General features: G+C 34.9%; 1 protein-coding gene across 4 annotated transcripts in view; it reads left to right on the forward strand.

The window, feature by feature from the left end:
- LOC145291174 (rho GTPase-activating protein 1-like) overlaps positions 1-17509 on the forward strand; it is a 290865-nt gene that overhangs the window by 255002 nt on the left and 18354 nt on the right. For all 4 annotated transcript variants that reach the window (XM_080136719.1, XM_080136720.1, XM_080136717.1 and 1 more), the window contains 2 exons: positions 9855-9965; positions 16346-16416. In XM_080136719.1, coding sequence (XP_079992845.1) covers positions 9855-9965; positions 16346-16416 — 182 coding nt within the window. The remainder of the gene's footprint in view (positions 1-9854; positions 9966-16345; positions 16417-17509) is intronic.

Genomic DNA, 17509 nt, shown 5'->3' on the forward strand with positions numbered 1-17509 from the left:
TTGCAATTTCACCCCAAACAAGGCACATTGCCACTTTGCTGTAGGGGGTTACTATCAGAGACATAAGCTACAGGGGTACTATGTGGGGAGTTGGGCAGCAAGATGTCGGTTCACGTTACACTTGAACATCTGCATGTCAGTATAGTTGAAATACTTGTAGAACAGGCAGAGGGATGCTACATTACGTCGATGGGACAGAGGCTGAAGCTTAGATGACAGTTCAGAACCTATTAGGTTGGCGACTCTTTTGTACCCTGTCTAGGAGTGAGAGACTAGTAGCAGATGCACCAACCCAAATATGACAACAATACTCCATACATGGGCGAATGGTGGCCTTATAGAGGTACAGGATACTTTCGGGCATTAGTAGCTTTCTAGCACGGTAGAGAGAACCTATCTTTTTCGCAGCGTTTCTGGCAATGCTCTCAATGTAATTTTTCCAACTCATGTTTCCTGTGAACGTTAGGCCGAGGAGTTTAAAGGATGTGCTTTCAGATAAAGAGTTTTGGGCCATTGCTATTGGTGGTAGAGAAGGTTTCTTGTAGTTATTGAAGGAAACAAGTTTAGTCTTAGCAGCATTGAATGTGACCATCCATTTTTGTCCCCATTCCAGTACAGATTGGAGGTCATCCTCTAGTGTTTTTGCCATTTCTCTAGATATGTGTTCATTTGTTTTCCTGTCGTATCGGTTATAGAGAGTGGTGTCATCAGCATATATACCCATCTCACAGACAATTTTGTCAGGGAGGTCATTTATGAATATTAGAAATAATAGAGGTTCAAGGATAGACCTCTGAGACACTCCCGCATTTATATCATATTTTTTGGATGTACGACCATCGATGACAACCTGGATTTTTCTCTTATCTAAGAAGGATTTAATCATGTTATGTATTCTTCCAGTGATACCATATGATCTGATTTTCCTGAAAAGACCTTCGTGCCATACTCTGTGAAAAGCCTTAGATATATCTAGAGCTACTGCTCTACCCTCCCCTGCTTTGTCAAGTGAATGGTATATACGCTCAGAGATTACAGTAAGGATGCCTACCGTGGAACAGGCTTGTCTAAATCCGTAATGTTGGTCGGTCAGAAGTTTAGCATCTGTAAGGTGATGGACTAGAGCTTGGTTGATAATGGACTCAAATATTTTGGCAAAAAGTGGGAGGAGGCTAATGGGGCGATAATTTGATGGGTCAGTTCTTTCACCAGAATTCTTGAAAACTGGTACCACAGAAGCAGTTTTCCAGCAGGCAGGAAAGCAATATTCCTTAAGGCATTTGTTGTAAAGTTTGGAGAGAACCGGCACTACTTCGGCGGAGCACTTTTTTAATAGCACAGCTGGAATGAGATCAGGTCCACATGCTTTTGAAGTGTCAAGGTTTTTTTATGATGGCATGCACCTGAGATGGGGTGATTTTGAGATTGTCTAGTGTGGCGTCTGTCTGTAAAGGAAAGTCAAGGAGGGGGTGGTTTGCAGGGTCCAGTGTGGAGTTGGAGGCAAACCGACTGGCAAGCCTTCTTGGTTGCTGAGCAAACAACCTCATGATTGTTGGATAGTGGAGGAATTGTTGATTGCCCATTATTTACTACACTGTTGTAGATTTTCCAAAAGTCACGAATTCCTAATTTCTGTGCTTCAATGCGTTTTTTGGTGGTTTCAGTAAATTCTCTCTTAGCTGTCGCTATTTCTTTCTTACAGTTATTTCTGGCTTTTATATACATCTGTTGGTTTGAACTGGACTTATGTCGGTTAAATCTGCAGTGCGCATGCTGCTTTTACGCGATGGCAGCTGCACAAGTAGAAGTAAACCATTGAGGAGAGTGGGGCTTGCTATAAAACTCCCGTGTGAGAATATGTGCTTCAATTGCTGTTTTGAACCACTCAGTGGTCTCATGTGTGCACTGTTCAGCAGGAAGTGAGAAGATATTTCGCCATGAGGCGCCTCTGATGAGATCTCTGATGTCTTCCCAGTCAGCCTTTTTATAATATCTTGTTTTGAGTAATGGCTCTTCCGTTTTGGCTCTAGAGTTTAAGGCTATTTCAACTATTATCACTACATGATCAGCATTTCCAAGTGGGCAGTGGGCATTCGTAATGCAATCATCAGGGACTGTGGTCAGAAACAGATCTAACAGTGATGCGTGTTCTTGCTGGTTAGGGAAATGGGTTGGATACGTAACCATTTGTGATAGGGAATGAGATATAGAGAAGTTATGTGTCATGCTACCAGCTGCATCTGTATAAGTAGAAAATCCAAGCCAGTTGCTGTGGTGGACATTGAAGTCACCAAATACATGCACTTGTGTGCTAGTGTCGAGGGAAAGTGCTGTATCTATGCTGTCAGATTTTATTTATTAAGGTACAGTCCTGGGTCGAGGGAGAGTGATAGAGAAAATAAAAGTAACTCATGTTATGTTGCATAATTAGTCTAAAGCACATAAAGGCTTGATTGTCAGATTCTAGTTTTGTTTCTCTAGTCAAGGGAAGGGTATTTCGAATGTAGACTCCAAACCTGTGCATATGTCTGTCAGTCCTTACGGTAGAGTGGGAGATATCCGGGCATATTAAAGTAGTTAGAGGGGATTGAGGAGTGTAGGTTAGTCTCACTTAGTGCTAAGATATCCGGGGTGTTTGTTAGGAGAAATGCTTCAACGTCATTTAAATTAGTTCTAAGCCCACGGATGTTCGTAAATGCAAGCCTCAAGGGAGGAGGCAATTTAGTTTTGTTTGAGTTTTGTCCTGGTTGTAAAAAGAGTCTGAAGAGTCGAACATAGGCAACCAGATATTGGTCCCCTTTATTTGGATTTGAAGCCGACGTTATCTTTGTTTTTTTCTGATCTTCTGCATTTTATATATATATATGTGTGTGTGTGTGTGTATATATCTCAAAATCTACAGTAGAGTTGGATAATAATAATAAAATTTCATTTCTTGATGTCCTTATTGACACATCCAATAATACTTTTAACACCTCTGTATACAAAAAAACAACAAGCATAAATTCCAGCCTCCTGAACTTTAAGAGTGAGTGCCCACAAAGGTACAAAATAGCCATAATTAAAAATTTATTAAATCGCACTAAAATGATATCCACAAAAAAGCAATACTCATCGAAATAAAAAAACATTAAACAAGTACTCATTAACAATCATTTTCCTAATTACATTGTTGATGAACAAATAAAACGAATGTTACAATCCCTTAAAAATCCTAATAATAAAATTAGCCAACACCACAATGCAAACTCCATTAATAATATTTGATCAAAATCAAATGACACCTAACTTCAGAATTGAAGAAAACGTAATTAAAAATATCATACGTAGATACTTGATGACTATTGACAGTAATTCTAAAATTAAATTTATTATTTACTACAAGAAGTTTAGAACACAAAACCTTGTGGTTAGAAACCACTCATCACCAGCTATGAAAACATTGGAACAAACCAATGTAGTGTATAAATTCAAATGCTCGATGGGAGAATGTAACTCCGAAAATAATACATACACTGGGCATACAACTACATTGTCCCTGCAAATAACCATGCATCTAAATAATACTAGTGCTATATATTTTTGATAAAAAAAACATAACTGCCCCCCCCTCCAATCTTAGGAAGATCTTCATTGACAACATAAATTATACATGAAAATAATATTAAAAATTCTTGAAGCATCATATATTAGAACCCTTCAACCCACTGTAAATGATATTGCATTCGAGAAAAGCAGTAACGTTCTAAAATGTCTTGCATAGTTCGTAATGGACGGACTTTGAGTGTCCATGAACTTGCTGATTTTAATAGATTGTTAATTGATCTATATTTTAAATCGACTTTTCATCAACTCTATATATTTTAACTTATCATCGCCTAACGCGTTTACCTCATATTTTAGTTTTCACTTTTTATTCTCATTTTCACTTCTTCGCACTTTTACTTCAACACCTGAAGATGATTCGTGGACGAGTCGAAAGCGCTTGTGACAACAACAACTATGGAACTTTTATTAATATTTTTGATTTTGATATAAAAAAGATTATACGGAAAACCGAAAAATTAAAAAAAGGACCCTAAAGCAAAGTGTCTCTGTTGCATTTAATATTTGCTTGAACGAAAAACTGCTGCCTATATATATATATATATATATAAACTACTTCATTTAATCACATAAATTAATATACGAAAGTCTAAATTTATGCGTAAACTTTAAGTACTTACTTCAACAGTGCTCAATACGTAGGTAGAGCTAGGTAGTAAGTTATAAAATATATATGGGAATTTAGCTACATAGAATGTTCCGCATTTCATCCACGCTAGTCTGATGAACCTAGCGTGGATGGAACACACAATATTCTATGTAGCTTAATTCCCATATATATTTTATAACCTACTAATATATATATATATATATATATATATATATATATATATATATAATTTCTTAATAGTGCTGGGTGTGTTCATATAAAAAATCTCTACATATGTATTGAACATATGTATTGAACACTTTTGAAAAAAAAAAAAAAACATTTTTGTTTTCAGTTTGATACATTTGAACTTGTTGAACATCATAATATATCTATGTATATATAATGTGGCCTTTTTAAGAAATTTTCAACGTTTCATCCCCATTTTGGGGGACTTCCTCAGGAAATAAAATATACCAAGATATATTCAATCATCTCTATCATTTCCTGAGGAAGTCACTTGAAAATAGGAATGAAACGTTGAAAATTTCTTAAAAAGGCCACAGATTTTTCTTTCTTTTTTTCCATAACATCAAAATGTTGGACCTGCTTTTATTTTCATATATATGTTTATGGAAAAATATGCTTATTCAGTTATATTTCACACTTTATTTATATCAACCCTTTAATTTATGAAGCTCAATGTAACTACAGAGCATATGCAAATAAATGACAAAAGTCTTTATTCCAAATGTCAAGATATTGTCCATCTTACCATTTATTTATTTCAGTATGTTAAAATGTTCAATTCTTGATAGTTCTTGTCCGTAGCACAGAATCATGTAATTATGCAAATTTTTAAAATTTATTCTGCCCTTAACTCATCAGAAGAATAGGAACTCATCAACTTTAAAAGAAAATAAAGGAATATGGGCATGATTACAAAATCTGAAAACCGGAAGAGACGTTGCTTTAACATGCTTAAATAAATAAACGGTAAGATGAACAACATCTTGAAATTTGGAATGTAGAATTTTTATTTATATATTTATTTTTATATATGTGTGTGTGTGTGTGTGTGTGTGTGTGTGTGTGTGTGTGTGTGTGTGTGTGTGTGTGTGTTAAGGATGTTAGTACTCCACTTTTTATTTTGAATTCAGAAAAAGATTTTTTTGATTAAATCTGTATTAAAAAAAATGATTCCTTCCTGCCAAATTACTTTTTTTTTCTTTTTTTTTTTTTTTTTTTTGTTTTACCTCAATTTGATTCTTTATCCTTTTTTTTTCTGTTTGATATCTTATATCCTGTTTTGTCTCTCTTCCTCCATCTTGTGCCTTGCCTTTCCTTGCCCTCTCTAGAAAAATTAATTCTGCCATATTTTAAACAAGTTATGCAATTTACCAACATCTTGTCAACTGAGATTGGTACAAGAACAGTAAATATTAGTTTTTGTTTGTGACTAAACTGGTATCTGCTTAAGGACTCTGCGTGCGTGCGTGTGGGAGGCACACTCCTGTCAGGTCAGTTATTGTTTTATAACTGTCCAACTCCTTCCTGATTGGTCATCCCCCTACTTGCTAACTTATTAACTAACCTGATTATGTAGTGTTATCATTTTTTTTTTTATTTGTCTGCGTGTTTTAAAAAGAATGTCACATAGCAGATAGCTGCAGAATGATGCATCCATTTCAACAATCCATAACCACATCTGTACAAAACCTGTCTGCAACATAATAACTAAAGAATCTTAATATTACAGCATGACCCCCCCCCACTCTACTACCACCAAAAAAAAAAAAATTTCACCTGTGCAGTTGTTAATAAACTTTAGGTCTTTTCCACAAATGCGAAATTTTAACAATGCAGGATGAAATGATAAAATTGTCGCCCTAGAAAAGATGACATGATTCCATTTCCATTTGATGAAAACTGTTTTTTTTTTTTTTGTTGCAGACCATTCACTAGTTGGTCAGTTGTGTACAAATCCCAATGGCGATAGGAGCCTTCTATCATGTCTGAAAGTGGCACAATGTTCAACGAGCGAGATCGGAGATGTGCCGTTGTACAACTCATGCTCTTTACTGATCCAAGTTATGACAACAGGACCATTGCCAGCACCCTCAAAATGCAAATCCGAATGGTTAAATGCTTGAGGGTATAGCTCGAAGTTTCCGACCAGTCTTTAGTGTGGTTTCAAGTGGGCCATATCATGCTACCTCACATTTTCGAAGTCAGCTTGAAAGTCAACACCAAAGTGTACCTGGATATATGTAAGAATGTAGTAATCTCCTGGTGCAATCAGGTACCCGCTGGCAGACCCTAGGTGTGGCAGCAGGATTCAATGCTGGCCCACGTCCAAAGAGATCCAGGCTTGGTTTCAGAAGGAGTGTTATGACTTTGTACCCTTCTCTCATTGGCCCCTTCTCCTACCCTGACCTGAACCTGCTGGACAACTTTGTTTGGTCATTCATTGAGAACATCACCAACATGACCTCCCACAACACCAAAGTCAGCCTGATTGGCGACATCCACTGAGTATCCGCCAAGCTCCTGCCGGTGCTTGTGGAAAAGGCTTGCTCCCAGTTCTGGATCCGTATCAAGGTGGTGATTAAGGCTGAAAGTGGCTACATTGAATAGACGTCAGCTCTACTACATAATCAAGTTACCTGAATTGATTTTTTTCAATAAAAGTTTTAAAATAAAGCTGTAGTGTTGTTTTCTTTAGAGCGACACTTTATCGTTACAAACTGTAGTTATTAGACATTAATTAATATTCTATAAATTTTAGTTTCTTTGGAATATTTCAAAGAATTTTTAGGAGGCATAATATAGACACAACCTTCCATTTGAACATTCAAATATTTCAAATTTGCATTAGGTTTTGTTCATTAACAAGATCCTCTGAATTTCAAGTTTTTCTTAGGAGCTTAAACCTGAAATGAGATTTTCTAAAATGAAAATCATGTAATAAGGATTCTAGACATAAGGTGTAGTATCATATCTTGATTTTAATTTTCATAAAGGAACATAAGTGGGTAAAAACTGTTCTTTTCAGGGAATTAATTTTCTCCATTTTGGAACAAATATTTTAGTGTGTGTGTATAAAATATATAGATGTTATTTATTTTTGCGATACGTTTTGAATGAATTTTTTTACCTAAATGCGAGTGGGGAATAATTTTAACTTTAACTAACTTAGTACCTCCACATGGGGAGCAGCATACATATTGTTTTTTTTCTTTTTCTTTTTTAAATATAATTATCCACTGACACGTGTTTCATCATCTACGACGCATCAGAGTGGCTTTATATATATATATATATAAAGACTATGTTTGTTTGTTTTTTTTCTTGTTAAGAGGCAATAAAATTTAAATTAAAATAAATCACAAAAGATATTTTTATTATAAAAATATGTGATTTATTCCAAAGATTCATTTTTGGCATTTATAATTTAAAAACAATTTTAGTCATATGGCTCCCTGCATGTCACACACATATCGCATAATCTAGAGGTCTAATTTTCACTAACTCTACATGTTAAATAAGCCTTATTTTGGCATAATGCACTGAATGTAGTCTTCCAGTTGGTATATTGTCTCTGGTTTATCAGCATAGACGTTGAACTTTACATATCCCCAAATGGTTAAATTCCATGAATTAGGTGGCCAGTTGACAGGTCCATTTTGTGAAGTTATTCGTTCATTAAATGTTTCCCAGTAAATTAAGTCTCTTTCTGATGAATTGCCAAACTAAGCTGAACCGATAGTTGCCAAATCTGAAATTAATTAAAAATTTTCCACCTCTAAAAGAACATCCTATACATACATACATATATATATACCTTTTCGTACATTTATAAGCTACACTCAACATCCAAATGAATGTTTTGACGATAATTACGGTTTTCAAAAGCGAACCATTAAAAGATACATCTGCCTTACTTAAAAAGTGATAGGTTTATTTATGGTGTCTTTTACATATAAAAACACCCACCCAATACTTTTGCTGATGAGGAGACTTTGTTTAAAAAACACTATATGTCAAAATTATTGTCCGTCGCTTAATGTCTATCGCAATAAAAACTTCGTTTCCGAAACGATCGTACAAATTATTGACTTTGTTGTTGTTCCTTCTTATGAAACAGATTTTTAATTCTAATTTGAATTTAAAATTATCAATCACATTACTAAATATATATATATATATATATATATATATATATATATATACTAGCTGGCAGCTTGGTGTGGCCTACTTAAACATGATATTTTCAGTTATGATATTGTAATTTATTTCCCGCTTAAATGTGATATTTTAATTTATGCAGCTTGCATATGTATTATTATAGAATCAATCCTCTATTGATTATTATACAAGGTGGGGCAGAGCAACTTGTTTATTGTGTTTTAATTGATATTCCAAATAAGCAAGTTGCTCTGTCCCACCTTGTATATTACAAGTAATAATTTGAAAATCAAATAAAAATATTGAAAATGTCGTTCGTCAAATTCCATACGCGTTTGTTTACAATATCATTTCAGCTGATATTTGGGCTTGACGATGAATTCCCTGGAAAAGTCACTTCTGATTAATGTTTAGTTTTTTAAATATGCAAATGAGAAAATGATTTGCAGCAATTTTAAATGGCACCTCTTTTATCATAAACTGAACTCATTAATAAGAAAAAATTAAAATAAAATGGTGAGGTACACCTGGGCTTGAACAGGGGATCATTTGATCTGCAGTCGAATGCTTTACCACTTAGCTATATCTCCAGATAAAATGTTTTTTTTTTTTTTTTTTTTTTAAGAACAAATGATTTGCTGTAATTTTATTATCCCAGTGTAACGTAAAATATTCCCCTGTAAAAATAATTTTTTTATCTGACAGAATAGGTATTTTTAAGATTTTTTTTTTTTTTTTATATTTTCGATACTTATCAGATAAATTTCTGTACAAAACATATCTAAGAACATTGCCAGACATATAAATTAACTTTGTATGAAATTTGCAAAAGATAAGCTCAGCTGAGGGAAGTCATGCGCATACACACACACACACATACACACACACACACAGTGACTTTTATATATATATATATATATATATATATATATATGAAATTGTCTGAATGTCGAGAAACATTTGTAACGAACAATTAAAATACACTACTTGTTGCTATCAATCCAAATTTTTGTCTTGTTTTTGTCAAAATAATATATGAATGCTCAATTACAAAAACGGGTAATTTTGAAGCTTACAAATTTATACTGACTTAAAATTTATTGGTATATATACGATTACCAAATTCTCAATTATATAAACATAATAAAATTCGCAATATTATAAATTATATATATATATATATATATACACACACACACACACACAAGTATTATAATAATCAATCACAAAGCAGTTTAGCAGTTTGTTTGGTGGTAAATTGGAGCGATCTCCCCTGAAAGTTTTTAAGTTTGAAGAAACTTTTACACAACTTTTGTTTGTATCTAAACGTCTGCCTCCATTATCATGTGTTAATTTTGCAATAAACTTGAAAATTGTATGCTTGAATTGGTTTAACATCTTGAGATGATGTCATCATGGTTACGTTGCTGAGCGATTTGTATATTTTTTTATTTTGTTTCTTTCATCATAGACATGATGCGCGTCTTTTGTCTGCAAATAAACCACCCTACCCTTACACAGACACGAACACCAAATTCTCGACACCGCTGAAGACACAGCAGTTTGGCGTCTGCCTATCTTTGTAAGTATAACGATAAATTTTTAATCTTTATTTATTGCAGACTATTATCCTCATCTTTCCTTAGTTGTTTCACAACGTTTCGGCCAACTATTCCTCTGGCCTTCGTCAGGTGGTAACCGTGACCAGATAGGAACTCTGAATCTCCTAACTGCATCCACTGCAATTATTGCCTTCCGTAGTTGTTGTCGTCTAACCATGATTTGGCCAAGTAAGCCTCTGGCCAGCTTTGGGTAGGATTAAAACCCCCTATCTTCAGACAATTCTCACCTAGAATTGTAGAAATTCAAGGTCTCTATAAACTGCACTATGGGCCCCAAGGTATGAAGATAAACATGTTTATTTTTGGATTTTGGGATTACTGTTCTCATTTTGATTGTTATTTTTGCAATGTTTTTGTAGCTGTAATGTTTGACCATCTTCTGGTGTGTTATATAGTTGGGGGGTATATAACAAGTTTATTTAATCCTTGTGACGTGTCTATTTAGTGTGCGTGTATAACATTTGTTTGTGATCGTATAATTTCTCTTTGTATAATATAGTTCATATATGATAACATCTAGTGTATATGTACATATATTTATGTGTATAATGTATACATATGGTTCGACAAACACGGACAATAATAATTTACAAAATGGACAGTTCTTTACACAAAGGGACGGATAACATCTTTCTGGGGTTTTCATCTGGTCAAACAGGGGGACATACCTTCGTCTATCTTTTCGTTTTGGTCGACGGATCTGCAAAAGCTACAGTGAAGATTCATCCCAAGGAACAACCATCAAGACTTGGATTATATTTTCATGTAACTTTTATTTCCACATGTTCCCTGCTTGGGAGTTGCATGCTTTTCTTGTTCTAAATTTTTACTATTTTTAGCTCTGAGAGCATCCCTGACGTACAAAAGCCATTACAACAGGCCGCTATCTACCCGGTCGCTAGCTGACTTCCTTTGTCTGTTGAACTCGACTGTCCAACCTAAGCTGACTTTGACTAAACTAAAGATTCCAAAGTTAACATTCTTGATACATATTTTAGCTGACAAAACATTTACACTTCCAAACAAGCATAATTATAATTGTTATGATTAAGTTCCAGTATTTTCTATTACTTTCCAATAATATAACAGGTGTAGCTTGTTGAACCCAGAAATCTGCACGGAATTTAGAACAGAATCCTTTATTTAATCCATGGGTGAAGCATGCTCTTGTTCTGTCAGTCATGACTGGATAAAAGTTCTAAGTAATGCACAATTGTATTTTTCAGTGTCACATGCACTGAGGTTGAACCTTACAGAAGAGTGTAACTTTACAGTTGAATTTTACCAATATATCCACTGCACCTCGCGGACAATTCTAGTATTTATTTTAGGAGCCTTAATCGAAACGTGAAAATAACACTCCAGATGAGAACAGTAGTCTGAAGAATTCAGATAATACGAATAATCAATCCTCATCTCAAAAATTCAGAAACAGAAACTTTGTTTATTTCATACTTTTTTCTGTTCTCTTTTTGCCTGACGGTCAAATAAAAAAAAAAAAAAATCTGAAAAAAAATCCTCTTCGTAAACAAAAGAAAACATCTTTTAATCTCATAAAGCTTTCTTTTTTTTATTTGGGGGTAACCGCTTATCAAGGCCCAGAGGCTATTCGAGGATAAGAGTTAAGGAATGCCGTGTAGATGGTAAGACAACACCATGATGATCAGTAATGGTGGAAACTGGGAAGAATTTGATAATATAAAAGAAATTGGGAAGAATCCGATAATATAAAAGAAATTGGGAAGAATTTGATAATATAAAAGAACGCCTCAAGAAACCTTAGACGTTAAGAATAACCATGTTATAGTCAGCTGTGAAGCAGTCTCGCAGTATTGTTCCGTAGATGGATAGTTGTAGGAAAGAAACCTTGTTTTTGGAATTTTTGTTTAGTTTTAGGTATTGATAGAGAGTAAGGGAAATGTTTGATAGTTGTTGTAGCAAGACAAGTAATTGCTGCAAATGTTTTACAGGGTGGCGCATAGATTGAAGCTTTCAAACGCCATAAAAGTAATGATGGTACAAAGATATGCAATGTCTCTTCTGTGAGAAGGAATAGGGAGATGAAAAGGTTTTTACCCACAAGATTTCAAAGACAGTTTTGTACCCTGTCAAGGCGGGAAAGGATACTCTTAGCAGCGTTTCCTCACCCTGTACAACTAATTAAAGAAACATAGCAGATATGGATTAAGGTTCACATAAAAAGTTTGATTTTTTTTTTTTGTATAAAATGTCACCAATGAAGTATATTAATGTGTTTTAGGACAAATATCATACACACCCTCCGGCCCAATTTTACCTATGAAATCATTAAGATTTACAATCCCTTCTGCAATCCAACCATATTTGGTGCACATAAACTTCAATCTATTCTTGACTTGTCCACCAAGTTTCAATCATGTATGTCCAACAGTCTTTGTTTTGTCACCAATCAATCACGCAATCAGACTTGTGTGGCGACTAAATTGCAACGTGATTTCTACGAGCGCTAAAAAAGGCAAATGCTCTAATTACTTACCCTCTTTTTTTCTCCATTTCATTTGACTTCACTTTCTTCTTTACTTTCTAAAGCAAGTTTTCACAGAAACAGGTCAACTCAAAAAAATATTTTCCAACCAATAAAAATCGTTTCAAACTCCAAAAGTAACAAGTCTTTATGAAAATGTTTAACTAATATAAAATTAGAAATTCATATAAAACAAACAGCTCAAATCTAAAGACATGGAAACTTCACCAGTCGGCCACACCATGAACATGACACCTGAACATCTGTTCAACACATTTCCCTCCAGCTTTTGATTGGAGAAGGTGAAAAGGATTCAATAACTTACATTCCAGCTTTCTTCGTCTTGCACACACATTCCTATACACACTAGCGAAATCAAGTGAACAGACTGGTGCTACCAGATCAGGCTGTCTGAAGATATTGGCTTTTAGAGAGGAAATGCAGCTAACATTGATGCGTTTTGTTTTTCTACTTCGTTTTGCAAAACTTAATCATGTTCTGCAAAACCAAAAATAAAAACAACAACCCACCTTTTCCCCATTTTCCTTTTTCTCATTTCCCTTTTCTCTTTCTATCTCCCCCACTTCCTGACTAGTTTCCTAACTTAAAATGTACCAAACATTAACCTGGTGCTACCAGATCAGGCTGTCTATTGGCTTCCTGAGACAAAATGCACCATTGATGTTCCTTTTTGTTTTTCTATTCTCTTTTGTAGAACTTAATTATGTTCTACAAGCCAAAAACAAAAACAGCCCCCTTCCCTCCCGCCCGTCTTTTTTCTTCCTCTACTTCCCAACTGGCCCTGTCGGAGGGGCATTAGAATACTCCGACTGCCCCTCTGCAGAGAGTAAAAGTCTCTCAATGGGGTCACCTGTTCATCATAGGTGGCAACCTGTAATGCATAAGGATGAAATCCTGGTGGTTGAGCAGATCATGTTCAAGATTCTATTAGGACATGAGGTGCAATGCACCACTTTTGCCCTTACTTGGGTTAAGACAGGTGGTTGGATAGGCTCGATCCAATCAATCGGTTGGTCATGACTAGCACTAAATCAAACACAACAAGAAAATACACTCACGCTCCCCACATTAGACAAAAAACTGATTTAGTAAGCGGTGGCTGGAGGGTCAATCAACTTACTGAAGAATGGATAAAACTTGGCTGGAAAACCAACATCCTTTCTAGAAATGATGCCATTAGAAAGGACGAAGGAAACACTGGTGCTTGAGTCCATCAGCAGGAAGAGTATACTTCTCCTGCATCCTTGTGTTGGGGCGAATGGGTCTCCCCCAACACTTCCCAAATAGGGCTCTGAGGCGGGTGGGGAGCAGGAGAAATGAAAAATTCAAAATACTTAAATGGCAAATAAAAAGCCTCAAAAAAGAAACCATTGTGAAGTTTCAGACAAATCTAGTTCAGATTTAGAAACAGAATCACAAAACAAATCTTGTTCCAAATCTACCTTTTTTCATAATTATTGAAGCAAGCGAAGGAGAACCGATAACAAAAGTGTCTCCCTTCAAAATAGAGAAAATTTTCTCAAGTATCAAACCAAAAATGGTCAAAAATCTAAATAATGGCACACTACTAGTGGAAGTAGAAAGCCAAAAACATATCAAAGAAATCTTTAAATGGAGACTTTTTAATAACCAAAAAGTAAAAATCTATCCCCACAAAGCGTTGAATACTAGTAAAGGAGTAATCAGGAGTTCAGAACTATCACTGTGCTCCTTGGAAGAAATTAAAACTAACCTAGAAATCAAAATGTTATCGATGTAAAAAGGATCCAAATAAAAAAATATGGTGAAACCATCGATACAAACTCCTATATTCTAACATTTAATACCCATCAAATTCCAAGTAACATTAAAATAAGATACGAAAAAATAAATATAGAACCATATATACCAAACCTTCTCAGATGCTACAAATGTCAAAGGTACGGACATCATCGAGACTGGTGCACATGCTCTCCAGTATGCATGAGGTGTGGAGAAAACGAGACCCATACAGATTGCGAAAAAGATCCAAAATGTATTAACTACCAAAAAGGCCATAGTGCAAATTCAAAAGAATGCGATAAATGGAAGAAAAAGAAATTATTAAAATAAAATATACAAAAAATATTCCAAGAAGCTCGTAACCTAGCTGGAAATATAAAATACTCAGAAATAACAAAAAAAAAACCCCACTGGACCAAATAACCAAACAACAAAAGCAAACCTATTAAACATCGAACCAGAAGACATCATTAAATTACTCAATGAAGTAAGGGAACTAATGAAAGAATTAAAAAACACTATGAAACAAATAAACAACGAAAATAAAGATTACAAAACTGAACAAAACTCACAAACCAAAAAAAACAGAACCAACAAACCAAAAAACTCAAATTAACTCAAATTAAATCAAACAAAGAAAAAGAAAAAAAACTCACCAAATGAAAACAACCCTCATAAACAAACCAAACGAAACATCACCATCAACCAATAAAACGAAAACTAAAGGAAAAACAATTAACAAACCAAGATCTAGATCCCAATCAACCTCAAGGGGAGGAAACAAAATAGGAACACCGGAGGAGATGGAGGTAGAAGATAAAACACCCCCAGACAAATAAAAAACCCGACAGAAACAACAAAACACACAGAAGGATAATAACACAAAACTTAAAATCAACTACCAACCATGGAAAAAAAATAATCCAATGGAACTGTCGTGGTTTGAAAGCAAATATGAATGAACTACAACTATTAATAACACAGAAACAACCTACAATAATCTGCCTTTAAGAAACCTTTCTGAAACACGACAGCATCAACATAAAGAATTTCCAATCCTTCAACTACACTCATAATTCCAGAGGCAGAGCCTCAGGGGGGGTGTCGATTCTGATCCGAAACAACACACCCCACAGTAAAGTAAATATCACTACAAAGGCCACTCTGCACAAAACTATAACAGTATGCTCTACATATATCCCACCAAACGAAGATATAGACAAAGACAAATTGAAAAAACTAATCGATCAACTGCCCAAACCCTTCATCCTGTTAGGTGACTTTAACAGCCACAATATACTATGGGGGTGTAAGGACATTAACAAAAAAGGCAGAATAATAGAAGAAATCATTAATGAAAACAATATATGCTTACTAAACAACAGAAATCCTCAGATGTACCTCTCCATCGTACAGTATATCGATATGGCTGACTGGGATAGTTTCCATACATTTATATCGGATCTACCTCTGCATTCCATGTTTAAAAAGGATGTCCTCTATAGTACCAGACCTGAAGGAATGGTTAATTGTAGGTATAGACCGTTTCATACCCTCGAAAAAGTTCCAGCAAAAAACTAACAGCCAGCCATGGTTCTCTCCAGAATGTGCTGCTGCCATTGCGCACAGAAATCACTTTTTCCATTGCTTCCAACGTAATAGATGTATGGAAACAAAAGCCGCTTTTAGGACTGCCAGTAACCATTGTAAGAAAGTAATAAAGAATGCAAGAGAGTTGTATGCTCAGTCTGTTAAGTCCAAAGTAGCTGAGCAGCGGCTTGGTTCCCACCAGTTTTGGCAAATAGCAAACAGAATCCTGAACAGAAGCGTGTGCTCTATCCCAACTATCATCAATGGACCTGAGGTAATCTCGTCAGCATCAGACAAAGCCAAACTCTTTGCCAAGAACTTTGCAGCTAATTCTACCCTTTGCGACCAAGGTCGCCAACCCCCAATATTTCCTCCTTTATCAGAAAACACACTGTATCTGTACGTGATGTTGCCAAGCTATCTTTTAAAATTTTTAGTTTTCTCTTTTTAAATTTTCTATTTCAGCATACAAAGAAATTCTGGGCAGGTTCTTCCTCCAATTGTTTGCAATACAGTGGAATACCTTAGAGAAAATGGTAAGTCAGCTCTGTTTTTACATCATTAAATGTGTGTGTGTGATCATGTCTTTATGAACTCCAAATTTGATGTACCTATTTACTATGCCTCCCCACGGGACAGAGTTAGACACCAGGGTCGTTTTTTAACGTGGAGAAAAGGTACAAAAATAAAAAATTTTCTCAGTCATGAAGGACTGATCCTCCACCGAAAGAGAACAAGAAATGGAAGTGCAGCATCCGAAGAACAGATACTACACTTTGATCTTGAACAAAAAAAATTTGATGTATGGTATTTTTCAAGGTAACTCCACTAAGAGATTTCAACATAATACAGATCAATATTGATGAAATCAAGTCACCATGTCAGTTATAATAATTCGATCTGTCATCTACTTATTCATTTCATGGGAAGGAGTTGAATTTTTATAGTGATTTGATTTTACACACACACTCGCATGCACGCTGTGCAATGAAGTCATTTTCATATTTATTGTGTTTGTATATTTTTATAACTTAAACGAAATAATATTTTAGTTGTAAGGGAGACAACTTTTTTTTCAAGTAAATAAGCCTCATTTCTCTGATTTTTTTTTTTTTTTTTCTCGGGGATAATAAAAACAAGTTTCTATTGTATCAGTTGTTAGACTACAAGATTAAAAAAAAAAAGTGATTTTTTTTTTTTTTTTGTACTAACAAGTCATCATTTATCAAGGCCCGGAGGCCACTCGAGGATAAAGGTTAATGAGTGTACAGTAGTCAATGAGAAAATATCGTAGTAATCATTAGTAGTGGAAATTTGGTAAATTGAATTACTTAAAAGAATGGCTCATCAAGAACTTGTTTACATTGAACTTGAAGACGACCATATTTTAGTCTGTTGGAAAGGAGGAAAACAATAGAATTCCACAGGCATGCAGTTCTAAGAAAGAAGCTTTGTTCATGGAATCTACATTTAGGTTTAGGCACAGATAAAGAGTGGGGAAATTATTAATAGGGGTTTCAGCTACACAAGTGTTTTTCGTGAAAGTCAGGCCAGGGAGGACCATAGATTGGAGTTCAGACAAGCACTTGTCATGAAAATAACGATAAAGTAGAGACAGGCTCGCAGCAT

This window comes from Euprymna scolopes, chromosome 12 (genome assembly GCF_053919585.1).
Source record: "Euprymna scolopes isolate OS-2025 chromosome 12, ASM5391958v1, whole genome shotgun sequence".
Taxonomy (NCBI): domain Eukaryota; kingdom Metazoa; phylum Mollusca; class Cephalopoda; order Sepiida; family Sepiolidae; genus Euprymna; species Euprymna scolopes.